General features: G+C 43.6%; 1 protein-coding gene across 1 annotated transcript in view; it reads right to left on the bottom strand.

Moving 5' to 3' along the window:
- Positions 1-27,660, bottom strand: part of si:zfos-911d5.4 (uncharacterized) — a 286,271-nt gene that overhangs the window by 236,971 nt on the left and 21,640 nt on the right. The window contains exons 2-4 of the mRNA XM_068053354.1: positions 20,595-20,730; positions 19,318-19,418; positions 10,774-10,922 (exon numbers count right to left, since the gene is read on the bottom strand). Coding sequence (XP_067909455.1) covers positions 10,774-10,922; positions 19,318-19,418; positions 20,595-20,716 — 372 coding nt within the window. The 5' untranslated portion in view covers positions 20,717-20,730. The remainder of the gene's footprint in view (positions 1-10,773; positions 10,923-19,317; positions 19,419-20,594; positions 20,731-27,660) is intronic.

Here is a 27,660-nt window from a genome sequence, read left to right as displayed (position 1 = left end):
GTGGCATTGGTTGTATCAGCTTTGTGCCTCTGTCTGGGGTCCACGGAGAGGGGTGAGTAGCCATGTCCCTTGTTCCTAAGATCCATTCACGCACTTTGGGGTTTGAAGTGAAGATCAGAGGCAGCGTGGACTGGCAGAGGATGATGGAGTCATGGCAGCTGCCAGGAAAGTGAGCAGACACATGGGGAAAGCTCTTGTTGTCTTTGCAGACAAGCTGGACATTGAAGGAGTGGAAGCCCTTCCTGTTGATGAAGCTGATTGGGCAGTCGTCGGGTACCTTGATGGCCACATGGGTGCAATCGATGATGCCCTGCACCTTGGGTAATCCAGCAATGGTGCTGAAACCAAATGCCCTCTGGGCCTGCAGGGCGGTGTCTATCGTTAAATGAATGTACTATCCAGCTCTCGCAGACAAGGCATCAGTGGCCTGCAAGATGCAATGGTGTGATGCCGTTTGCGAGATGCCACTAAGGTCTGCAGCTGGTCCTTGGAAGGAGCCAGAAGAGAAGACGTTCAAGGCCTTTGACGGTGACTTTGACGGCTACTAGCAGGGCATGGTGACCAGTGGTGCGAGGTCTTCAGTCACGAGGTCACAGATGTGTGACCATTTGCCTGGAGAGTCACAGTCTCCTGCAGCACTGCGGTAATCTCCATGTAGCTCCATCTTCAGTAGTAGATCCTGCGTTGAGGGTATGGCTTCCTTTGTCTTTCTGCCCCTCTTTCCTCTCCTGTGTCCCCCTACAGAAGGTGTTGCTACTCACTGCCACTGGGTCCAAAATCTGACAGTTGTGTCCCCATGCCAGCTGCAGTCTTCCTTTTGGACAGGCGGTTGCCTTATTGTGATTGGCAGCATAGCTCCCTGCTCTTCTGCGCCTGCAATGCCAAGGGGGTGACAACTCTGTACAATGCCCGAGCGCTGACTGCCCACTCTCCCCGCCACCTATGCAGCGTCCAGGGCACCTCCTTTCCAAAGACTGAGTCCCAATCTGCCCCGTTGACCCTCTTAGGGGTAATTTCCTGGTCCAGCCATGACTGGCTCCCCACTCTGTACCTGCCTCCCTTCAGCTGGTCAGCAATGGACAGCGTGTGTAACCTGTTTGCTCCCATGAAAATTTGAAACTGCATCTCCAAAAGCTGCTAATGAGCTGTTTAGCTACGTTAATTGGCCTCAGTCAGGAGACAGGAGGGAGCACTGTCCTGCCCTCCCCCACCCTGATGAGCACCGCTGTTACAGGAACAGCATCTCAAAACTGACAAGCAGGCTGGCACTGGTTTTATCGGGCCCCACTGTCTCTGTGCCTGCCCCCAGCGGGGCCCAAAAATTTAGCCCCATGCCTCTATTTATAAAGCCCAGGATGCCTTATTAACTGCTTTCTCAACCAGCCTTGTCACCTTCAACAACTTGTAAACATATACCCCCAAGTCCATCTGCTCCTGCACATCATTTAGAATGGTATCATTTATCTTATAGTATTTCCCCTCATCCTTCTGATGAAAAAGTACCACTTCATGCTTCTCTGCAACAACTTTCATCCGCCGTGTGTTCGCCCATTCCACCAGCCTGTCTATGTCCTCTTGCTGCCGTCCCAGGTTTGAGTATTAGATAAGCCAACAGATTCCCTTGGTGCCTCTCTTGGCATCCTCCAAGGGGCTCATCAAAGCACTCAGCGCTGGCTCATTATGAGCAGCAACCCCAAATGCCCCATTCCACTCTATCGTCAACCTTCCTGTTCAGTGCGCCCGCTGGGGGCTAATCTTGTCAATCTTCTTCCTGTCCAACTCACTCCTCCCACTGCTGACCCTGCGGACTCTACCAGCGGATCAGTTCTCACCAACCCTCTACCCATCTCCCTACAGAATGTCCGTTCATTTGTGAACAAGGCCTTTCTCATCCATGAAATTACTGTGGATGATTGCATCGACATTATGGCCTTAATGGAAACCTGGCTGAGGGATGATGATACCTTGCACTTCATGAAACCTTCCCGTTGGCTACATCTTCCACTACTCGCCTTAGAAAATAGGAAACATAGAAAATAGGAGCAGGAGTAGGCCATTCGGCCCTTCGAGCCTGCTCCGCCATTCATTATGATCACAGCTGATCATCCAACTCAGTAACCTGTTCCCACTTTCGCCCCATACCCTTTGATCCCTTTAGACCCAAGAGCTATATCTAACTCCTTCTTGAAAACATACAATGTTTTGGCCTCAACTGCTTTCTATGGTAGCGAATTCCACAGGCTCACCACTCTCTGGGTGAAGAAATTTCTCCTAATCTCGGTCTTGAAAGGTTTACCCCACATCCTTAGACTATGACCCCTGGTTCTGGACTCCCCCACCATCGGTAACATCCTTCCTGCATCTACCCTGTCAAGTCCTGTTAGAATTTTATAGGTTTCTGTGAGATCCCCCCTCACTCTTCTGAACTCCAGCGAATATAATCCCAACCGACTCAATCTCTCCTTATACGTCAGACCCACCATCCCAGGAATCAGTCTGGTAAACCTTTGCTGCGCTCCCTCTATATCAAAAACATCCTTCCTCAGATAAGGAGACCAAAACTGCACACAGTATTCCAGGTGTGGTCTCAACAAGGCCCTGTATAATTGCAGCAAGACATCCTTGCTCCTGTACTCGAATCCTCTCGCTATGAAGGCCAACATACCATTTGCCTTTTTTACCACCTGTTGCACCTGCATGTTTACCTTCAGCGACGAGTGTACGAGAACACCCAGGTCTCGCTGCATATTCCCCTCTCTCAGTTTATAGCCTCATCTAAATCATTAATATATATTGTGAATAGCTGGAGTCCTAGCACCGATCCCTGCGGTACTCCACTAGTCACTGCCTGCCATTTGGAAAAAGACCCATTTATCCCTACCATTTGTTTCCTGTCTGCCAACCAATTTTCTATCCATCACAATACATTAACCCCAATCCCATGCGCTTTAATTTTACACACTAACCTCTTATGTGGGACTTTGTCGAAAGCCTTCTGAAAGTCCAAATAAAACCACATCCACTGGCTCCGCCTCATCAACTCTACTAGTTACATCCTTGAAGAATTCTAGTAGATTTGTCAAGCATGATTTCCCTTTTGTAAATCCATGCTGACTCTCCCCGATTCTACCACTAAGTGCTCTGCTATAAAATCTTTGATAATGGACTCTAGAATTTTCCCCACTGTTGACGTCAGGCTGACTGGTCGATAATTCCCTGCTTTCTCTCTACCTCCCTTTTTAAATAGTGGGGTTACATTAGCTACCCTCCAATCAGTAGGAACTGTTCCAAAGTCTTGGATCTTGGAAGGTGACCACTAATGCATCCGCTATTTCTAGGGCCACTTTCTTAAGTACTCTGGGATGCATAGCATCAGGCCCTGGGGATTTATCGGCCTTCAATCCCATCAATTTCCCCAACACCATTTCTCTACTAATACGGATTTCCTTCAGTTCCTCTCTCTCACTAAGCCATGTGTTCCCCAACATTTCTGGTATGATATTTGCGTCCTCCTTTGTGAAGCCAGAACCAAAGTATGCATTTAGTTGGTCAGCCATTTCTTTGTTCCCCATTATAAATTCCTCTGTTTCTGACTGTAAGGGACCTACATTTGTCTTCACCAATCTTTTTCTCTTCACATACCTATAGAAACGTTTACAGTCAGTTTTTATGTTCCCCGCAAGCTTGCTCTCGTACTATATTTTCCCCTTCTTAATCAATCCCTTGGTCCTCCTTTGCTGAATTCTAAACTGCCCCCAATCCTCAGGTCTGTTGTTTTTTCTGGCAAATTTATATGCCTCGTCCTTGGATCTAATGCTATCTCTAATTTCCCTTGTAAGCCATGGTTTGGCTACCTTTCCTGTTTTACTCTTGCGCCAGACAGGCATAAACAATTGTTGCAGTTCATCCATGTCAAGACCATTGCAGTGGCAGTGGGCCACTTATCGTCAGATTACACCTTGGCCTGACCCCCTACTCCTCCGGCACTTCCTTCTCCTTCGAGCATCTCACCTTGTTCCACCCCACTCACCTCTATTCCAAAATCCTTTCTTTACCACCTTCCCAAGTACGATAAAAATTTTAGCACTGAGATATCTTCATTGCTTTCCTCCCTCAGCACCGATCGACTTCTCATCCTCGGTGGTTCCAATCATCATCTCAACTCATCATGTTCTCTCTCCTCTTAGTCACTACCTCCTTATCCTCCATAAATCTCTCCCTGCATGTAAACTCCCAACCCCTATTCATGGCCACCCCCTCAACCTCACCATCTCACGTGGTCTTGCTCACCCCATTGTATCAATTACAGATAATGCCATGTCTGATCACTTCCTTGTATCGCTCTCCACCCACATTCCCCTTCCACACTCCAACCCTATCTCATTGTGTCCGTCCCTGGAAAAAAACTATGCCCCTATTCATTTACAAATGCAATTTCAAAATCTCAGCTGACTAGCCTTTGGCTCTCCATTCGCAACAACATTTCTGCCACTACTGATTTGCTCAACCACACCTCTACCTTTGATGCCCTAGTCGCCAATAAAAGATCAGTCTCTCTTCCCCTGACCATTCCCCTGGTACAGCCTTCATCTTCACTCTCTTAAGTCCAAGGGGTGCAGTCTTGAAAGGATGTGGCAGACAACTTAGTATAAGTGGGTGGTTGATGGTCGGCACAGACTCGGTGGGCCGAAGGGCCTGTTTCAGTGCTGTATCTCTAAACTAAACTAAACTAAACTAAACTTGGTTTAGCCATCCACTGTCAGACCTGGTTGGATCACTTAAAGCACTATCAGGCCCTGCTCTCGTGTGCTAAAACTGCTCACTAATCCAGGATCATCTTGGAATGCAAAGATAACCTCCAGCTTCTTTTCTCTACTGCAAACCGTCTTCTTACACCTCTCTCCCCTGTCCCCTCCACCCTCATCTCCAACAATAAGTGCGAGGAGCTCTTGCACTTCGTTGTCACGAAAATCAAGACCATCTGATCAGCTGCCTCTGCCGTGTCCCTCCCTTCCACTTGCCCACCTGGCCAACTTCCTATATTGCTCCCCACTGCCCTGGTCCTGAACTCGCATCTTTCTCTATATTCTCTCCTATATCCACTCCTGCCATCTCTGACCTCATCTGATCCCTGGTACCCACCTCCTGTTCCCTTGATCCTATTCCCACTAAACTGATCAGCCAACTCTCCCTCCTGGTCCCCATGTTAGCTGATATTATAAACGGTTCTCTCTCCTCAGGTGCTGTCACTCTCTCCTTTAAATCTACCGTCATCACCTCTCTCCTCAAAAAAAAGAAAACCCTTGACCCCACTGTCCTTGCAAACTACCGTCCCATCTTCAACCTCCCTTTCCTCCCCAAAGTCCTTGAACGTATTGTTGCCTTCCAAATCCATTCCCACCTTTCCCGGAACTCCATGTTTGTATCTCTCCAATCAGGTTTCCGCCCCTGCCAGGATACCAAAACAACTGTTACCAAAGTCACTAACAACATCCCTCCTCATTCTTCTCGACCTGTCTGCAGCCTTTGACATGGTCGACCACACCAACCTCCCCCAACATCTCCCCCACTGTCATCCAGCTGTGTGGGCCTGCTCTCATCTGGTTCCATTCTCATCTATCTAATCGTAACCAGAGAATCACTTGCAATCTCTTCTCTTCCTGCTCCTGCACTGTTACCTCTGGTGTCCCCCAAGGACCTACCCTTGGCACCCTCCTATTTCTCATCTACAGGTTGCCCATCAGCGATTTCATTCGAAAGCACAGTTTTAGTCTTCACATTTAAGCTGACGACACAGTGGCGCAGTGGTTAACACCGCAGCATCACAGCTCCAGCAACCCGGGTTCGGTTCTGGGTACTGCCTGTGCAGAGTTTGCAAGTTCTCCCTGTGACCGTATGGGTTTCCTCTGGGTGCTCCAGTTTCCTCCCACATGCCAAAGACTTGCAGGTTGATAGGTAAATTGGCCATTGTAAATTGTCCCTAGTGTAGGTAGGTGGTATGGGAAGGTGAGGATGTATGAGGGAAATGGGATTAATGTAGGATTAGTATAAATGGGTAGTTGATGGTTGGCATGGACTCGTTGGGCTGAAGGGCCTGTTTCGGTGCTGTATGACTCTATGACACTCAGCTCTACCTCCCCACCACTTCTCTGTACTCCTCCAGTGTTGCTAGATTATCTGACATCCAGTACTGAATGAACGGATATTTCCTCAAATTAAATATTGGGAACTGAAGCCATTTTTTTGGTCCCCACTCTGTTCCCTAGCTACCACTCCATCCCTCTCCCTGGCAACAGTCTGAGATTAAGACAATCTGTTCACAACCTTGGTGTCAAATTTGAACCTGAGATGAGCTTCTGACCTCATATTCATGCCATCCCTAAAGGCTGCCTATTTCCATCTCCATAACATCACGGACTTTGCCCCTGCCTCAACTCATCTGCTGCTGCAACGCCCATTCATGCCTTCTTTACCTTTAGACCTGACTACTCCAACGCACTCCTGACTGGTCTCCCATATCTCCATAAATTTGAGATCATCCAAAACTCTGCTGACCGTGTGTTAACTCACACCAAACCCCCATTCCCCAATCACCCCTGTGCTGCTGACCTATAATGGTTCCCAGTGAAGCAACATTTAGATTTTAAAATTCTCATCCTTGTTTTCAAAGCCCTCCATGGCCTTGCCCCTCCCTATCTCTGTAATCTACTCCAGCCCCACAACCGCTCCTCTAATTCTGGCCTCTTGTGCATCCCCGATTTTAATCGCTCCACCATTAGTAGCCGCACCTTCTGTTGCCTCGGCCCCAAACTCTGGAATACCCTCCCTACACCTCTCCGCCTCGCCACCTTGCTTTCCTCCTTTAAGACACTCCTTAAAACCTACCTACCAAGCTTTTGGTCAGCTGACCTAATATCTCCTTTTGTGACTCCTGTGAAGCGCCTTGCAATGTTTTATTACGTTAAAGGCGCTATATAAATATAAGTTGACGATGGCCATCACTATCCACCTTACAGTTCACAATACTTCCAAGTTTTGTGTCAATTGCAAATTTTGAAATTATGCCTTGCATACCCAAGACTAAGTCATTAGCATAGGTCGAGAAAAGCAATGGTCCTGATACTGACCCCAGGGGAACCTTCCTCGTGTCTGAAAAACAATTGTTCACCACTACTCTGTTTCCTTTCGCTCAGCCAATTTTGTATGCACATTGCCACTGTTCCTTTTATTTCACGGACTTCAACTTAGCTGACAAGATTATTACGTGGCACTTTTAGTGAATGCTATTTGGAAGTCCATGTACGTCACATCAACAGCATTACCTCATTAAAAAACTCAATCATATTAGTCAAACATGAATTGCCCTTAAAAAAAAATCTGTGCTGGCTTTCCTTAATTAGTCCACATTTTTCGAAGTGACTATTAATTTTGTCCCAGATTATCATTTCTAAAAGCTTTCCCATCACTGAGGTTAAACTGACTGGTCTGTAGTTACTGGACTTATCCTTACACCCGTTTTTGAACAGGGCTGTAACATTTGGAATTCTCCAGCTTTCTGGCACCACCCCTGTATCTATGGAAGATTGGAAGATTATGGCTAATGCCTCCACAATTTCCACCCTTACTTCCCTCAGTATCTTCGGATGATTCTGATCCAGTCCTGGTGACTTATCAACTTTAAGTACAGCCAGCCTTTCGAATACCTCCTCTTTATCAATTTTCAGTCCATCCTATGTCTCAACTACTTCCTCTTTCAGTATGACTTTGGCAGCATATGTATGTGAGATTATGTTATTGTGATCAAGGCTCTTTACATGTATATATGGTAATTACAGTAATACTTCCTCTCAACAACTGTAAATATGTTAAATATCGGCAACCTAAACTTCTCTAATCTAAGACAAACAATTCATCCAGATTTTTAAAGAAGTAATTTTGATTGAATTGTGCTTTAGCTCTTATGTCGCATAATTATAAATTTCTAAACATTACTTATATTCGCTTGTCTATTCTGTCAGAAAAATTATAATAATTTAAATACAAATGTATCAATATTAAACAAAATTCCTCATGATGTACCTGTACGATTGTAGTTTGCAGTGTATTTGTAACTGAATAATAAATGTAAGTGCCTTTATATTTGCAAGGTAATAAGTAAAGTTTCTATGCACTTAATAAATGATAAATCTTGTCCACCCGGTGTCCTGACCAATATTTAGATGCCAACCAACACCACCAAAACCGATTACCTATTCATTTATCTGGTTTGTAGGACCTTGCTGGGTTCAAACTGACTGCCACAATTCGCTACATTACAACTGTAACAACACTTCAAAAGTGTTTCATTAGTTGTGAACTGCTTAAGGACATCTTGAGAATGTGAAAGATGCTGCATAAATGAAAGCCCTCCTCTAACTCAGCAGTGTGTTGGTACATGAATGTACTGTTTTTACTTTATCATGATAGATTTCATAGTTGACCTATGACTGAGAATTTTTATATGTTCCCAGGATGCGGTTGATGCTGGCAAGACCATATTTATTGCCCATCCCTAGCTGCCCTAAGAATGTAGTGGGACTTCTATAATAATTGTCATTTTACAATTGAGTAGCATATTAGATCACTTTAGAAGGTATTAAGAGGCTACGATATAGTGTGAACTGGAGTCATGTGTATGTCATACTGGGTAAAAGTGGCAAGTTCCCTGAATTCCCTGAAAGAAGTTAATGAATCAGTTGAGTTTTTCTTAACCATCTGTAAGTGAGCCACAAATGATTCGATTCACTGAATTTGGCTTTACAGCTCTGGATTGCTCATCCAGCCATTACTGCTATGCTATCATACCCCAAGTCAAATATGTGCATTAAAAATATCAGGAAGTATAATTTCCTCCTTAATGAGCAGCACCTATCCTTAGTTTGCAGAGAATCCTTTGGTCAGATTCATGTCATCAAAATGGTAGGCATAAAGCAACCAATCAGAATGTACTTACACCAATGGTCATTCTCATACTTCTTAAATAAGTTACAACCTGGCTTAATCATCATAGTTGGATTTTTTTCTGGGTTCTTCGGCTTATGATCTCCCCCCATTCATTTTAAGAGGTAGAAACGCAGAAGCTAAGAAAGACAGAAGCAGAAAATGTCTCCTCATTTTTCCAAAATTATATTTAATGACCATGTATCTCTAAATAAATAAATCTGAATCCTCAAGCAATGGCTTCTCACAGTGCTTTTAAACCATTTTCCGAATAATAGCCTCTCTGCTTTTCTTGATGGGTTCATGAAAATCAATGCTGGTGCTATGCAGCCTGGATGTGAGTTGCTGAACTTTGTTAATGATAGATAAGAAAAAATTTGCATTTTTCACATCTTTGGGGCACCCATGGATTGCTTTTGAAGTGCAGTTACTGTTTTTTGAAGTGCAATCACTGCAAATGCAACACCCAATTTATGCACACCAACATCCCATGCACAGCATTGAGATGAATGATCAGCTAATTAGTTTTGACAGTGTAGCTTGAGGGATGAATGTTAGCTAAGGCAGCAGCCAAATCCCTGAAACAGGCCTACACGACTTCAAGTTTAATGTCTTATCTTAAAGAAAGCACTCCCTAATGCTGCACTGATTGTGCCCATGTCTTGGAGAGGGGCTTCGACCCCACAATCTTCTGACACAGAGGCAAAAGGCACTAAGCTAAACTGATAGTGTAATCCAAAAAAACCCCAGAATGATGTTAGAAAGTACAAGTTGCAAATAGGCAAAGATGCAAAAACGAACTGCAAACAATGCTGTCTATTACCTTTGCATAATGGGTTCAGTTTTTTGAGGCATTGCAATTTAATGTGACCTTTTAGAAAATGTATCCATGTGGATGATTCTGGTAACGTTACCACTGATGTCCCACATGTCTATTACTGTCATTCGCCAAGGTACTAAATTTAAAATCTCTCCACGGCCTTGCCCCATTTTATCTAGCCTTATAATTTCTATTCAGCACTCTGTTCTTCTGAATTCAGCCTTTCGATCATCCTTCTTTCGTCTCACCACAGCATGTTGACCCTTCAGTAACTTCAACCCTAAACTCTGGATCACATCCCTAAACCTCTCCACCTCTTTCCCTTCCATTCCCAGGCCAGCCACCACGCCCGACCCACACCCCTCCCGCACCACCACCACCCCCCCTCCACCCCCCACCCGGCATCCCACTGGAATTTACAGTGCTTTTTGAGCAGGCAGAAATCTGGAGGATCTGGGTTCTAACTCAATTTCAGGCTTCCCCATTATCAGGTCCACCCTCACAGAATTTCAGTATCCAGGTCATCAACGCAGCTGGCCTGAACAAATCTGGTACGAAAGATATGTGCACATCAGGCACTGGCATCAGGTGTTGTGTTTTCTTTTCCTTGTGCTTACCAGGACTTCAAACATCAAGGCAACTAAACCACACATTAGGGGTCAGTTAACACTTAAATAGTGGGTTCCTTTATAAAGGGTAGTAGCATAACATTACATTACAAGAAAACACCTGTCCATGTCTGATCTGTTTGGTGATCAGCAGCAAACTGAAAATGAGACTCAGTCACATGGTATGTTACATCATTTCCTCTCTAGCAAGGTGTACTGAAAATGTTACCACACCTACTTAAAGGTGCACAACAACATCAAGGACAGTATAAAAATGGCTAATAGAGTTTGATGTAAGAGCAAAACATGAACATGACATAATACACATATGGCAGCTTTTACATGCTGGTACTACTTAAACCTTACCTTAATTGTCTGAACTGGATCAGCAACTTGTTTGATTGAGGTGTTCATAATCAATTCTGTAGTCTCTGGTATCTGCAGCAACCAGCAGTTGTCCTGGGGGTATATTTTGCCCTTCCAGTTCCTCAGGTCCATACAGAATACTCCTTTTCCTAAAATATAATCAGCTCTGTCAACAAATTTGATTGCAAGCAGACTGAATATTGGGGTAGTCACAGAACTGTGATGCTTTACAGCAATAAACATAAAGTGTAGCAAAGATCTAAATCAAATCTGAGACAAGGGGCAAATTTTATAAGTGTGCTGCAGTTCACGGCGTCGCACTCTGATAGCAGCATGCATCCCGCGCGGAAGCGCCGTCATTGAGTCCTGCAATATTATGTGTGGGGGCTCATTTAAATAGAGGAGGCAGAGCAGCCACCCCTGATGACGTAGAGGGGCAGCTGCCGCGTCACCGGCAACAGTATCCTGCGCTACTGCGCAGGCGCCAATGCCATTTTTAAAGGGCTTTAAACCCTTAACACAGATTTAAATTTACAAAGGATTTTTATTAAATAAACACTTATGTTATTGAGGCCCTTCCCCAATGCCCCCCCGACGATCTTTTAATTGGCCCTGATTGACAAAAAACGCTATTCCCTACCTGCACTTTCGCCACCACCCTTCAATCATTTGCCCTTCAACCCCTTCCCACCATTCACACAACCAATAAAAATTGATTTCACTGATCCCCCATCCCTGCCGCCCTGAGAATTTTATTCCTCCCTCCTGCCCACCATATGGAGTTCCGAAGGCACACGAGGGACAAACGGTGGTTGTGAAATCGGCATGGGACGGCTGCCCCGCCTGCAGGTAAGTTTATCAGCATCTCAGTTAGGATCATTTGAACATGTAGATGACGGGCCCGCTGCATGACGGCCCAGGGGGGGCGGCGCTGCACTGAGGTCCCCCGCCGCTGGTAATATGTGGTGGGCCCTTCTCGATGTCGTGGGTCAAGATGGGCCTCGCCCCGCACCGCGACCCGTGGCGTCGAGGGGCCAGTAAAGTTCAGCCCAAACAGAAAAATAAATTTTTTTTTAAAAAAGCAATTTACAGCAGATGCTGCAAATCAGAAACAAAAACAGAAAATGCTGGGAATGCTCACCAAGTCAGGTAGCATCTGTGGAGTGAGAAACAGAGTTAATGGGCAGGATTTTCCTGATGGCTTCAGAACCCCAATATTGGGACCAAATAAGGGTCCTGAGCCCACGCTTGCTGGCAGTGAGGCCAGCACAGCGATATTCCTAGAGGGGACCTCCTAACTGGCCGCCTCCAAGCTTGCCACCCCCGACACAACCAGTTCAATCACAGGGCCAGCAGCTCTGAAGCCTCGGCAGCCCCACCAGGAGAGGTGGGCAGATGGGAGATCAAGAGGGTAAGTTTCAAATAAAATTTCAGAGGGACCTAGCAAGCTGGGCCTTCGGATTTGAGTGGAAACCACACCAGATTGCACATTGGGGCTGCAAGGGCGGCCTTTCGTGCCGGTAGCCCACTTTTGGGAGGGTGGAGCCTCGGTCTCCGATGGCCCTCCCAGACTGCCACAGGAAGGCCGCTTCCATTAAACTGGTGGCCTCAGCACATGACAGGGAGGGGCACTCTACCACAGGCAAAAATGCTAGCGAGCACCAAAAATCGTTCTTAATGATGGGTCTTAATTACTTCAATTGGCTCTGTTGTGCAGACCTGCATGCTGGCCCTCCCCCAGGAAACTTCTCCTGCTGCAGGAATGCATCAGGGAGCCATCCCAACATGACTCCCTGCTATTTTCCCAGTCCCACGCCACCTCACCCTAGCCTGCCACCCTGGGCCTGGGAAAAAACAACCCAATGTTTCAGGTCGATAACCTTTCATTAGAATAGAAACATTTAATTCATTTTTACTCAAACTTGATGAATTGAGAAACTGTTTTTGTTTGCCTCAGTCGAACAAACCCTCAAAATAACTATGAGATCAACCCATTTTAGATTCATTAATAGATGTATCAAGCATTAAATTCATAGTTTCACTAGTTCCATTCCATGGAACAAGGTCAGTTTCAATCCTGGTGAAGAAGTGAAATTATTTCTCTAGTTCACCCTCCCCCAAAACCACTTATATAATTATAATGCAGAATTAAAAGGATGGTACATTCATCTGAATTTCTACAAACCTAATGTTCCTCAGTAAAGTGCATGTAGAGTTAGTGGTGCATGCCAATCATTGTTTGTTGCTATTAATTCTTCCAGACAAGGTAGCTTAAAGGCAGACAGTGTGTGAATTTTTGCTTCAGTGATATAATGAAGTTAAAAGCAGTGACAGCAAGGGACCAGTAATTTGGTTGCCATGCAATGCCAATAATGCTGGCATTGTTAAGGAGTTCCAAGCATCTGCGCATGCAAGAGTTGACAAAATGCAATGACACAAGCTCGTCTCATTTATATCATTTACAAACACTCTGGGCACATCAGTCATAATGCACCAGGTGTGCCAGGGTCATATTATTGGAAGTCAGCAACCAGTAAAGAACTTCTAGCTGTCTGTTATGCACCTAGCAGTTTCTCTCATGGGATGGGGAAAGGCAAAGATACATAACACTTAAAAAAAAAATTAAAGGCAGCCTCCCTTTCAGCTCCCATTTATGTTTTAAATTAAAGTTGTGTAACTAATGAGCCTAGCACAAGTTATGCATTGGCTTCCAGCCTGCTTTGTGCGACCCACTTGCATTCGGGGCATGGTGAATGTCTTGTTCATGCTGTAGGTCGAAAACATATCAGACGGCTGTCATTATATTATTTGATTCTTACATCTGTTCCTCTGTCCATATCAATGACATCATGGAGATCTGTTCCAATTATATTATGTAACAGGGGATACCATATAAGGGGATGAAACTGGTCTTCGCCAGTAATGTGAAATGGGCGATTGCAAATTGGCAGCCTGTTTCACACCACACTTGATTTTCTTTTCTATTGATGTCAATGGAGAAGAAAATTGGAAGTGGTTTTAAACAGGTTGTCGATTCACTGTCGCCTGTTTTGCACTACTAGCGAAGACCAATTTCAGCGTGAAAACATCTGCCTAAGTCTGCTTCTGACAGATAATTCAAAAATATGAAACACACAAGTCTGCTTCTGACAGATAATTCAAAAATATGAAACACACAACAAGAAGAGACTGTGAGGAATCAGCAGGCAGACAACACTTTTCACAATATAAGTAATAGAAGATGTGGGATATAAGCTGAATATAGAATCACGAGAAATAGTGTGAATCTACCTAATGGAAGGAATATACATCAAAGAAAACTATACTAAAATGTGGAGCCTTAATATAACTTTCTATCCACTGTTTTTGAAATGTCCTATTTTCTATGGTGATCTGCAACTATTGGTGATACAGATTTACAATCATCTGCACAAAGTTTTCATGTAACTGACTTGGCCTTCAGCTATGAAGGTAGACATCATGCTTTGAGCTTGGATTCACTGGAGAGGCAGAAACATAAGGGAGGGCCTGATTCAGATATTTAAAATTATTAAGGGTAGCAATAACATATGCTGGATGAATAGGTTACTTCAGGTTGAACCAATGGTTACCAATTTAAAGCAAGGAAGCAAAGAGTACAGTTAGATGTGCGGAAGTTTTGATTTTCTGTAAAGTGTGATTGGCCTGTGGAATGGAACTGCGGAGGCGATAGTGAGGACTGATACCTTGAAGTCTTTCGAAAAGGCAATATATACATTTCGAAAAATTAAGCATTCAAGGCAGAAGGAAGGTAAGATTATGGACGATAACTAACAGGTTGGGGACCTCCTCAACCTTGTCCAATTGCCTACAAGGAGGTCAAAGAGAAATATGACAGCTGAGTTTTGAATTGGCTGTAAGTTTTTGTTATTTTCTCTCCCAAGGGGCATAGTGAGGATGGCTTAGTACTTGGGGAAGAGTCCAGCAAAGAATGGGGCAAGCATGTTTGAGCCTAATATGCCTTTCTTAGTCTAAATATACAACAGAACACTGGGAGATACAAAGGAGGAAAAGGCAAGCTAGAGAAATACATTGTCGGGAGAACTTTTCCATAGACTATAGAATTCTAAGAGGGAATTTATGGAGTAGTTGAGGTGAATAGCATAGATGCCTTTAAGGAAAGCTAGATAAGTACATGAAGGAGAAAGGAATAGAAGGATTTACAGATAGTGTGAGATGAAGAAGGGTGGGAGGAGGTTCGTGCGGAGCATTAACACAAGCATAGACCAGTTGGGCCGAATGGCCTGTTTCTGTGCTGTAAATTCTATGTTATTTATACTTAATTTAAAATACATATCCATTCGCAACTGTGTGGTCTTCATTCCAGCTACTGAACAAGATTTTTAGTAAGCAGTTAAGCTACTTTCTGTAAAAGCTACACAGTACCAGTAAAAATATAAGGGTTTATTTTAGGAATTTGCACTCATATCATGGAGATCTCCACCGCATGTGTATATCAGAAAATAGAACCGCTGTTAGCAGGAGAAATCTACAGTAAAACTGTTTGATTCATGCCTCACAGGGCAGTAGCACTTGAAGTTCCTGTCTTAAAATAAAGGTAAATATATTGAATGACTATTGTAAAGATTTAGTTCAGTATAGTTTGAAGAGAATGTGCTTCAAGTTTCCTTGTTAATTCTGTATATTTGCATTTATGTATATGAATTTATTATCTTGCACTTGAAATATATAAGGCTGATTGGTCTTTTTGGTCTTTTGTGCAGTGGGAACATTTTAACCTAAGGTTGAAATGTTACATTTTAAATTACTTCCTTTTACTCTCTCCCCATTTATTGATATTCTCTTTGGACATCTTTGCTATTCTAATTTTTGAGAAATTAGCACTAAATCAAAAGTTTTACAATCAAAGGTACTTGGAACTATGATGTTGTTGCTATTACAGAGACTTGGTTGAGGGAAGGACAGGACTGGCAGCTAAATGTTCCGGGATTTTGAAGCTTCAGGCAGGATAGAGGGGGATGTAAAAGGGGTGGGGGAGTTGCACTACTGGTTAAGGAGAATATCACAGTTGTACTGCGGGTGGGCACCTCGGAGGGGTCATGCAGCGCGGCAATATGGGTGGAGCTCAGGAATAGGAAGTGTGCAGTCACGATGTTGGGGTTTACTACAGGCCTCCCAACAGCCAGCGGGAGGTAGAGGAGCAGATATGTAGACAAATTTTGGAAAGATGTAAAACAGGGTTGTAGTGGTGGGTGATTTTAACTTCCCCTATATTGACTGGGACTCACTTAGTGCGAGGGGCTTGGATGGGGCAGAATTTGTAAGGAGCATCCAGGAGGGCTTCTTGAAACAATATGTAGATAGTCCAACTAGGGAAGGGGCTGTACCAGACCTGGTATTGGGGAATGAGCCCAGCCAAGTGGTCGAAGTCTCAGTAGGGGAGCATTTCGGGAACAGTGACCAATATTCCGTGAGTTTTAAGATACTGGTGGATAAGGATAAGAGTAGTCCTCGGGTGAAGGTGCTAAATTGGGGGAAGGCTAATTACAACAATATTTGGCAGGAACTAAAGAATTTACATTGGGGGTGGCTGTTTGAGGGTAAATCAACATCTGACATGTGGGAGTCTTTCAAACGTCAGTTGATTAGAATCCAGGACCGGCATGTTCCTGTGAGGAAGAAGGATAAGTTTGGCAAGTTTCGGGAACCTTGAATAAAGAGGGATATTGTGAGCCTGTCAAAAAGAAAAAGGAAGCATTTGTAAGGGCTAGAAGGCTGGGAACGGACAAAGCCCTTGAGGAATATAAAGAAAGTAGGAAGGAACTTAAGCAAGGAGTCAGGAGGGCTAAAAGAGGTCATGAAAAGTCATTGGCAAACAGGATTAAGGAAAATCCCAAGGCTTTTTACACATATATAAAGAGCAAGAGGGTAACCAGGGAAAGGGTTGGCCCACTCAAGGACAGAGGAGGGAAACTATGTGTGGAGCCAGAGGAAATGGGCAAGGTACTAAATGAGTACTTTGCATCAGTATTCACCAAAGAGAAGGACTTGGTGGATGATGAGTCTAGGGAGTAGAGTGTATCTAGAGTGTAGATAGTCTGGGTCATGTCATTATCAACAAGGAGGAGGTGTTGGGCGTCTTGCAAAGCATTAAGGTCCTGATGGGATCTATCCCAGAATACTAAGGGAGACAAGGGAAGGAATTGCTGAGGCCTTGACAGAAATCTTTGTATCCTCCTTGGCTACAGGTGAGGTCTGAGAGAACTGGAGAATAGCCAATGTTGTTCCTTTGTTTAAAAAGGGTAACAAGGATAATCCAGGAAATTATAGGCCGGTGAGCCTTACGTCAGTGGTAGGCAAATTATTAGAGAGGATTCTTCGGGACAGGATTTACTCCCATTTGGAAACAAATGAACTTATTAGCGAGAGGCTTATTAGCGAGAGGCAGCATGGTTTTGTGAAGGGGAGGTCGTGTCTCACTAACTTGATTGAGTTTTTTGAGGAAGTGACAAAGATGATTGATGAAGGAAGGGCAGTGGATGTTGTCTATATGGACTTTGACAAGGTCCCTCATGGCAACTGGTACAAAAGGTGAAGTTACACGGGATCAGAGGTGAGCTGGCAAGATGGATACAGAACTGGCTCGGTCATAGAACACAGAGGGTAGCAGGGGAAGGGTGCTTTTCTGAATGGAGGGCTGTGACTAGTGGTGTTCCGCAGGGATCAGTGCTGGGACCTTTGCTGTTTGCAGTATATATAAATGATTTGGAAGAAAATGTAGCTGGTCTGATTAGTAAGTTTGCGGACGACACAAAGGTTGGTGGAGTTGCGGATAGTGATGAGGACTGTCAGAGGATACAGCAGGATATAGATCGGTTGGAGACTTGGACGGAGAAATGGCAGATGGAGTTTAATCTGGACAAATGTGAGGTAATGCATTTTGGAAGATCTAATACAGGTGGGAAGTATACAGTAAATGGCAGAACCTTTAGGAGTATTGACAGGCAGAGAGATCTGGGCATAAAGGTCCACAGGTCACTGAAAGTGGCAACACATGTGGATAAGGTAGTCAAGAAGGCATACGGCATGCTTGCCTTCATCGGTCGGGGCATAGAGTATAAAAATTGGCAAGTTATGCTGCAGCTGTACAGAACCTTAGTTAGGCCACACTTGGAATATTGCAATTCTGGTCGCCACACTACCAGAAGGACATGGAGGCTTTGGAGAGGGTACAGAAGAGGTTTACCAGGATGTTGCCTGGTCTGGAGGGCATTAGCTATGAAGAGAGGCTGGATAAACTCGGATTGTTTTCACTGGAACGATGGGGGTGGAGGGGCGACATGATAGAGGTTTACAAAGTTATGAGCGGCATGGACAGAGTGGAGAGTCAAAAGCTTTTTCCCAGGGTGTAAGAGTCAGTTACTAGGGGACATAGGTTTAAGGTGCGAGGGGCAAAGTTTAGAGGGGATGTGCGAGGCAATTCTTTACACAGAGGATGGTGAGTGCCTGGAACTTGCTGCCGGGGGAGGTGGTGGAAGCAGGTATGATAGCAACGTTTAAGAGGCATCTTGACAAATACATGAATAGGATGGGAATAGAGGGATACGGTCCTCAGAAGTTCAGAAGGTTTTAGTTTAGGCAGGCATCAAGATCGGCGCAGGCTTGGAGGGCTGAATGGCCTGTTCCTGTGCTGTACTGTTCTTTGTTCTTTTACTCAAACAGACCATAAGATCTGACAATCACTAGTAACTGGGTTATGACTGCCTATTTATGTTCGTCTGGGCTGTATTCAAACCTAGGACCCACAGGTGAATGTAAAGTCTTCAAAATGGTGTACCACTCAGAGATCTTTCATGTTTCCTTTCAACTAGTTAATTTCAAATATGCTAGTTGCCACTGTGTATCAATCCTCTCTCTTGTTTTTGACAATCACCAATCATTTCCACAGAGGTTCTCCTGACCAGCTACCATACGGCATTTAGGCCATTTCTGCAGAGTTTCCAGGAATCTTCCACCAAAGTTACTGAGGACAATCGAGAGAACCATCACAGACATTCTATCCCAATAACTTTAAAGAGTAGCAAGTGCTTAAAATACCTTTTCCAAAATACTTTTAACACACCAGCAGTTTTTAAAACACCTAGCTAAAATAGGTCTTCCAAACTGAATAGCAGCAATATTGTGTTCGAAGAAAAATGAACAATAAGCATGTCTGAGGTCTCTGTGATAAAGTTTATAAAGTTACAAAAGTAAGTCGAGCCAATGCCTGCAACTTCTTGCACTGTCCCGAAGCACTATATACTTATTTAAATTTCATTCACAGCATGAGAACTGTCGCATAATAATAATTATGGGATGTTGCTGAAATAAATTACATTTATGTTATTTTTTGAATGGCCATATAAGTTAAATTCAGTTTGCACTGGTGAACTGTTACAACTGATATCAGCATCGCTTATTGCTTACATGCACACACAATTGTAGTAGTGAGTTCTTTCGAGACATCATGAAATAACTGTGTTAGTTTGAAAATAAGATATGTACCTGTGAGAACAACAACACTGATCTCCTCTTTCGATTTCTGAAACTGGTCTGGGACTCGCAGATTACAAAAAATTGCTTCTTTTGCCAATCCACCTTGCAATCTTTAAAAAAATATATATGGTATTAATTTAATGCCAATGTATTTCCATTCATTTCTCTAAGCTTAACTTAAGGAATTACATCTTCACTGTTGGAATTATTGACTTATAGAATAGAATGCAGTGGATGTTGGGTTAGTTGAAGTACTCAGAAGAGAATGTGATCAATTCCTGATTCAGCTAGTACACAAGGGATAAAGCAATTGGTTGGATTGAGTTATGAAACAGGATCTAGGTGATAGACTAAGCTGAATGGGCTGTTTTCTATTTTCTTGTGTTCTTAACTATTATTAATAATCACAATATAGGCAGAGTGAAACACATCGAACAGCAACTGCATGGAGCAGTAGGATACAGGGTTGTGTTGGGCAACCCAGTAGAACAAATTTTCGATCCTGGACATATATGTGAAGCCTTGAATGGACTCCACACATAAGGAGGCAATTATTTCTTCACACATCCCTGATACCTAGGAGAAGATACTGCATCTACTCAACTGAAAATGGTAATGGTGCATAATATGAGGAAATCCAAAACAAGAAAACAGCTGGGGAAATAACAATTGAGCATTATTCAATGCCAGAAGTAGTACTGATTTTAAAAGTTAGAATACTTTTTTGTTCATGTAGTGAAATAATCATTTAAAATTTTAAAATGGAAATTCATTCTGATTTGGAATTTTGTATGTGCTTCCAATATTGCGATTGGAATTACTGGATTGCAGTAACTCTGACTAAAACTAGTAGGAGTTGTTCAGTTAACTGTCTATGCAGCTTTAAGCACTTGCATAAAGCTTGTAATATTTCTACACTGACTGTGTGGAAATATTATAACTTTGGCATGTTCAGAATAATAGTAAAATGGCAGGTGAAATTTAATTCAGGGAAGTGTAAACTCCAATGTTTTGGCTTCATAGTTCATCATTCCATTTGCTCTACTGTGATTGGGTATGATGAGACCACTAAACCGGCTCGACCTCTTTTAACATCATTCTTATCTTTTTTGACATGATTCATGAAGCACTTATATTGTACCATTTTTCTTATATGCATCCTCTTGGCAGAAAAGCTGCTTTCAACCTATTCACAAAGTAATCAGACTTCATTATTTTAGATCAATATTGAGCCAATAATGGCGATTTTAAAAAAATTAACTAATTATACTAATGATGCACCTTACCTTAACTTTAAAAGAAATTTCTGAAAAACCTGCAGTTCAAAAAGCTTTTCTTCGTTTTCAGGAAATTCATTAGGGTCACAAGCTTGTTGTACCTGGACCAATCGGCTTTCAAACTTCAACATCTTTATATGTGAGCCTAGTAACAAAATTATAAATAGTTCCATTAACTTTATTCTTTTTACTACTTGTTCTCAGCAAGAGCTTGTTACAACATATCCTTATACTCTCTCAGCAATATGGCATAATTGACAAAGGAAAAGGTACTAAGGCATTTCACAATTGTAGGACAATATCCCACCTGTGCAGGAACAGGAGGGAAACTGGGGTAGGTGGCTGAAGGCACCATTGAAGAGTTGGTTTTTAGGAGATTTTTAAACTTGGGGAGTGATGTGGAAAGACAAATCAGTTTAGACAAGGGAGTTTCAGAGAGTAGGAGTCAGATGGCTGACATCTCTGTCACTGATGGCAGAGCAGAGGGAGGCTAGAATGTGTAGTGGGCTAGGGTTGCAAGACTGGCAATTACAGGCAGAGGCACAGGGCTTGAGGAGACTGCAAAGATAGAGAGGTGGCAGCAGCAATGTGGAGATAAGTACAAAGATATTGGGCTGAATCTTAACGTGCAGGAGCGCGTGTGTTTGAGAATGGGTGGTGGGAGAGGTTAAAAATGGTGAAATTAACAGCACATTGGGAAGCCGGCTCCAACCCACTAACTTCTGAGTTTCAATGCAGCGTGCTAAGCTGCATGCAAGCAACCACCTTGGGAGAGATGGCTTTCAATTAACATATGCGAATTGCTCAATTAGAGCGATATTGACATTGATTTTTCAGTTCATCTTTGGATCCATGGGTTTCCTAGGCTTCCTGGAAGTTGCCAGTTAAAGCAAGCGGCAATCGGGGGAGCTGAAGCAATCTCAGGGAAATAAAAAAAGAAAGACTTGCATTTATATAGCGCTTTTCATGACTATCGGAGATCTCAAAGTGCTTTATATTTAATTAATATTTTTTGAAGTGTAGTAACTGTTGTAATGCAGGAAACACGGCAGGTGGTACGCGCACAGCAAACCCCCACAAACAGCAATGTGATAATGACCACATAATCTGTTTTTGTGATGTTTATTGAGGGATAAATATTGGCCAGACCACACCCGGGACACAGGGCCTACAGGCAGAGGATAAGCTTCCTTGGTATGTCTGACCACCAGTGTCTCAGGAAGCTCAGGGTGTCAGTGGTGGAAGATATTTGCAGCTCACTAAAACAAAATCTGCTGCCAACTGGACCTGGTGGCAAAGCTTTACCAGCGGCTGTCAAAGTCACCACTGACCTCAGCAATTTTGTCTCTGGATCCTTCCAGGGTTCTGCCAGAGACCTTTGGAAGATCTCCCAGTTGGCAGCACACAATTGCATAAGACAGGTAACTGATGACTTGTTTGCCAGGGCCAGCAATTATGTTAACTTTGCCTGTGACATCAGTCAGAGTAAGCAGGTGCTCGGATTTACGGCTCTGATTGGTTTCCCACAGGTGCAGGACATCATCGACTGCACACATGTGGCATTCAAGGCACCCAAACATCATCAAGGAGTGTTCAATAACAACAAGGGCTTCCACTCCATCAATGTGCAGCTGGTGTGCAACCACAAAAAGATCTTAATGCAGCTATGTACAAAATTACCGGCAACTGCCATGATGTTTTCACCTTGGGGCAGACCACCCTCCCAAATGTCTTCGCACCTGGAAGCAGAGTTACAAGCTGGCTGCCTGGAGACAAGGGATATTCACTTAAAACGTGACTGATGACACCTCTCAGAAACCTGAGAAATGAGCTACAATGCATGTTATATAACCACTGGAGGTGTCATTGAACAAGCCATTGGCAAGCTGAAGACACGCTTCAGGTGCCTGAACAGATCTGAAGGTGTCCTGCAGTGCACACCAGCCAGGCCCTCCAGAATGGTCATGCTATGCTGTTCTCTGCAAAACATTGCCCAGCAACAAGGGTTTGACCTGCGCCTCCTCCTGATTGTGAGGATACTCATAGGACTGCTCGATAACTGATCCCATGGATTTACAATTGTGCACCACTTCCTGACGACCTTTTATCTCAACTGAATGGGAATTTGGACAATGGCATTCATGTGAGACCTGGGAGTTTAAAATAGCCTGGGCTTTATTTTTGTGGTGGATAAGTTTTGAACTGATATTAAAATTCACCTACCAAAAGCTAGAGCTCAGGTTAAGTTTTCTGAATTGGCCTAGAGGCACAGCACAACTCAGCATATAAACGCACCACAGCAACACAAGGATTGGTCCGATAACAGTCTCCAAAAATATGAAGCAAATGTCAAAGCTCCTAAAACAAAGCATTTTGAACAACAAAACTAAAAATTAAAACCTAATTCACTTATTGGAATAAAACATTAAACTAGATGTGTTAGAAAAACATTATTGATCACATCGTAGTTTTACACACCCTGTAACGATGTGGACTCTTGTCATTTTGCCTGCAATCTACCTTCAATCTCATCTTGGTCAATAAGCTATTATTATAATATCACAAAGCAGAATGTAATTTAATCGCAATACTTTTTCAAATTTTATGGTTTTGGCAACACTGTATGGGAAATAGTTTTGATGGGGCCGATTATGTGTTCCAGCCTGCACTGTGATGAGAACGCATTGCAAGGGCACCACACTGCACTGAGTAGAGTTCTGTCTTTAACTGAGTTTGTAAGGACAGCTCATCAATTGAACACATGCTCTGTGTACTTTGGTACAAGCTCAGGGAGCACAACTGATGTATGGGCTTTTTAAAAATTCTTTCATGGGATGTGGGCGTCGCTGGCCAGGCCAGAATTTATTGCCCATCCCTAATTGCCCTTGGGAAGGTGGTGGTGAGCCGCCTTCTTGAACCGCTACAGTCTATGTGGGGTAGGTACACTCACAGTGCTGTTAGGAAGGGAGTTCCAGGATTTTGACCCAGTAACAGTGAAGGAACGGTGATATAGTTCCAAGTCAGGATGGTGTGTGGTTTGGAGGAAACTTGCAGATGGTGGTGTTCCCATGCATCTGCTGCCCTCGTCCTTTTAGGTGGTAGAGGTCACGGGTTTGAAAGGTGCTGTCGAAGGAGCCTTGGTATGTTGCTGTAGTGCATCTTGTAAATGGTACACACTGCTGCTACTGTGCATCAGTGGTGGAGAGAGTGAATGGGGAGGCAATCAAGAGAGTGAATGTTTGTGGATGGGATGCCAATCAAGCCGGCTGCTTTGTCCTGGTTGGTGTCGAGCCTCTTGAGTGTTGGAGCTGCACCCATCCAGGCAGTGGAGAGTATTGCATCACACGCCTGACTTGTGCCTTCTAAATGACGGACAGCCTTTGGTGAGTCAGGAGGTGCGTTACTCGGGATTCCTAGCCTCTGACCTGCTCTTGTAGCCATGGTATTTATATGGCGAATCCAGTTCAGTTTCTGATCATTGGTAAACCCCAGGATGTTGATAGTGGGGGATTCAGCAATCGTAATTGCATTGAACGTCAAGGGAAGATGATTAGATTCTCTCTTGTTGGAGATGGTCATTGCCTGGCACTTGTGTGGCGCAAATGTTACTTGCCACTTATCAGCCCAAGTCTGGATATTGTCCAGATCTTGCTTCATTTCTACACGGACTGCTTCAGTATTTGAGGAGTCGCGAATGATGCTAAACATTGTGCAATCATCAGCGAACAACCCCATCTGACCTTACGATTGAAGGAAGGTCATTGATGAAGCAGCTGAAGATGGTTGAGCCTAGGACACTACCCTGAAGAACTCCTGCAGTGATGTCCTGGAGCTGAAATAATTGACCTCCAACAACCACAACCATCTTCTTTTGTGCTAGGTATGACTCGGATAGTTTTCCCCCTGGGCTCCTTGATGCCATACTCAGTCAAATGCTGCCTTGATGTCAAGGGCAGTCATTCTCAACTCACCATCTATCCAATACAATCTTTAAAAGGATTATCCATCGAAAGGTTGATGGTCGCACAGAGACAATAAAGTCATAGAGCTGTTAAAAAAGCTCAAAATTGTACCTAAATATTTAGCAACCTTTCTGAAGATTTCATGGGAGAAATAGAGGGCAGGTGACTAACGAGGGCTACTCCTAGCACATCTTCCCACATTCCACATTGAATCAGAGTTGATCTGTTGGTTTGATGGAACTGAAGAACTGAGGGATGTCAGGCCATGAGGTTTCTTGCTAATCCAGTACTGCAACCACTGCTACAGCACTCATTATTCATAATTTCATCAAGCAGCAGGCACACTGGCAAATAAATTAATGCATCTGCAGGGTATCTGTGAATTAATGAACTAATGGAATCAATAAACTAATGTAGAATTGGGGACCAAACAATTAATAATAGGGATCTTTGAAGTCAGTTTTTATTGCCCATTAAAAATACATTTTCCAGGTTTTTATAAAGAACATTGATGAGATCTCAGGTGAGTATAGTGTACCGTTCTGGACACCCCATTATAGGGAAGATATCAGAGCTGTGGAAAAAGTTATGGTTATGTAGAAACACCTGAAAAAGTGGGGCTTTTTCACCAGAACCAGAGATTTCAGGGAGATTTGATAAAGAATGTTAAAATTATGAAAGGTCTTGGAGTAAATAAAGATCATCTTCAAATTGCCAAACCAATATCAAGGAGGCACAGACTCATGATTACCACAAGAATAACAAAGGAGAAAGTTAGAATTTTGTTTTGCAACAAAAAAAATTTGAACATAGAATGATTTAGCCTAAGTGGCTACTGAGTTTGTGACTAATAAAGTTGAATTGGATAAATATTATGAATGACTATTAATAGCATATGGAAAAGGGCAGAGAAATGGGATTAAAATAGATCAAAGGAAGACTCGCATTTATATAGTGCCTTTCACAACCTCAGGATGTCTCAAGCTGTGTCCCAGCCAATTAAATATTTTCATAAGTTCTTACCCGTGATTCCATGCCCCTCCCCAGCCAGTCTCTCAGGGTGAACCAGACTATTCACAACATTAATGTTCTGTTTGACTCTAAGCTGAACTTCAGATCCTAAAATCTTTGTCAAGAAGACCACATACTTTCAGGTCCACAACATTGCCAGTCTCCAAACCTATACCAGTCCCTCTGCTACTCCATGACTTTCAAAGAAGAAGGCCACCCACCACATTCTCAGGACAACTAGGGATGAGCAACAAATGACAGATTTGTCAGTAACAACAAAATCCCAAGAAAGTGCATATATATTAAGAAAGTGCTTATCTGACTCTCGTCTCCATTTGCTCCACCATTAGTCGCACAGTCTCTAGCCATCTATGTTCCATTCTCCAGAATTCCCTTCTTAAACCTTTCTGCATCTCCAGTTACCTCTCCTCCCTTAGAAGCTTCCTCCAAACCTCAATCCTGTAACCAAAATTTTTATTACCTCTCCAAATTGCTTCTTTCCTGGCTTGGCATCCATTTCCATAAGCCTGTGAAGCACTTTGGAAATATTTTTTGTTAAAGGTGCTCTTAAAATGTTGTTTTAACAGTACTGTCTACCACATTAAATTTGTGTTTAATCACATTAAAAATAATTGTAACTAAATAGTACATAGAAAAAAATGGCAACTGTAAAATGTAATTTGTATTCCATTCATAAGATTGACCAGAACTTATTCACAACTTTGTCTCTTGTGAATTATAGTCACACTTTTTTTTTACTATTCATTCATGGAATGTGGGCGTCGCTGGCCAGGCCAGCATTTATTGCCCATCCCTAATTGCCCTTGAGAAGGTGGTGGTGAGCTGCCTTCTTGAACCGCTGCAGTCCATTTGGGATAGGTATACCCACAGTGCTGTTAGGAAGGGAGTTCCAGGATTTTGACCCAGCGACAGCGAAATAACGGCGATATAGTTCCAAGTCAGGATGGTGTGTGACTTGGAGGGGAACTTGCAGGTGGTAGTGGACCCATGCATTTGCTGCCCTTGTCCTTCTAGTTGGTAGAGATCGCGGGTTTGGAAGGTGCTGTCTAAGGAGCCTTGGTGCATTGCTGCAGTGCATCTTGTAGATAGTACACACTGCTGCCACTGTGCGTCGGTGGTGGAGGGAGTGAATGTTTGTAGTTGGGGTGCCAAGCAAGCGGGCTGCTTTGTCCTGGATAGTGTCGAGCTTCTTGAGTGTTGTTGGAGCTGCACCCATCCAGGCAAGTGGAGAGTATTCCATCACACTCCTGATTTGTGCCTTGCAGATGGTGGACAGGCTTTGGGGAAGTCAGGAGGTGACTTACTCGCCTCAGGATTCCTCGCCTCTGACCTGTTCTTGTAGCCACGGTATTTATATGGCTACTCCAATTCAGTTTCTGGTCAATGGTAGCCCCTAGGATGTTGATAGTGGGGGATTCAGCGATGGTAATGCCGTTGAATGTCAAGGGGAGATGGTTAGATTCTCTCTTGTTGGAGATGGTCATTGCCTGGCACTTGTGTGGCGCGAATGTTACTTGCCACTTATTAGCCCAAGCCTGGATATTGTACAGGTCTTGCTGCATTTCTACACAGACTGCTTCAGGATCTGAGAAGTCACGAATGGTGATGAACATTGTGCAATCATCAGCGAACATCCCCACTTCTGACCTTATGATTGAAGGAAGGTCATTGATGAAGCAGCTGAAGATGGTTGGGCCTAGGACACTACCCCGAGGAACTCATGCAGTGATGTCCTGGAGCTCAGATGATTGACCTCCAACAACCACAACCATCTTCCTTTGCGCTAGGTCTGACTCCAGCCAGCAGAGGGTTTTCCCCCTGATTCCCATTGACTCCAGTTTTGCTAGGGCTCCTTGACTCCTTGATGCCATACTTGGTCAAATGATGCCTTGATGTCAAGGGCAGTCACTCTCACCTCACCTCCTGAGTTCAGCTCTTTTGTCCATGTTTGAACCAAGGCTGTAATGAGGTCAGGAGCTGAGTGGCCCTGGCAGAACCCAAACTGAGCGTCACTGAGCAGGTTTTTGCTTAGCAAGTGCCGCTTGATGGCACTGTTGATGACACCTTCCATCACTTTACTG

Source organism: Heterodontus francisci, chromosome 20 (genome assembly GCF_036365525.1).
Source record: "Heterodontus francisci isolate sHetFra1 chromosome 20, sHetFra1.hap1, whole genome shotgun sequence".
Taxonomy (NCBI): domain Eukaryota; kingdom Metazoa; phylum Chordata; class Chondrichthyes; order Heterodontiformes; family Heterodontidae; genus Heterodontus; species Heterodontus francisci.
The sequence above is the reverse complement of the archived record's forward strand: the minus strand, read 5'-3'. Positions and strand labels throughout refer to the sequence as shown.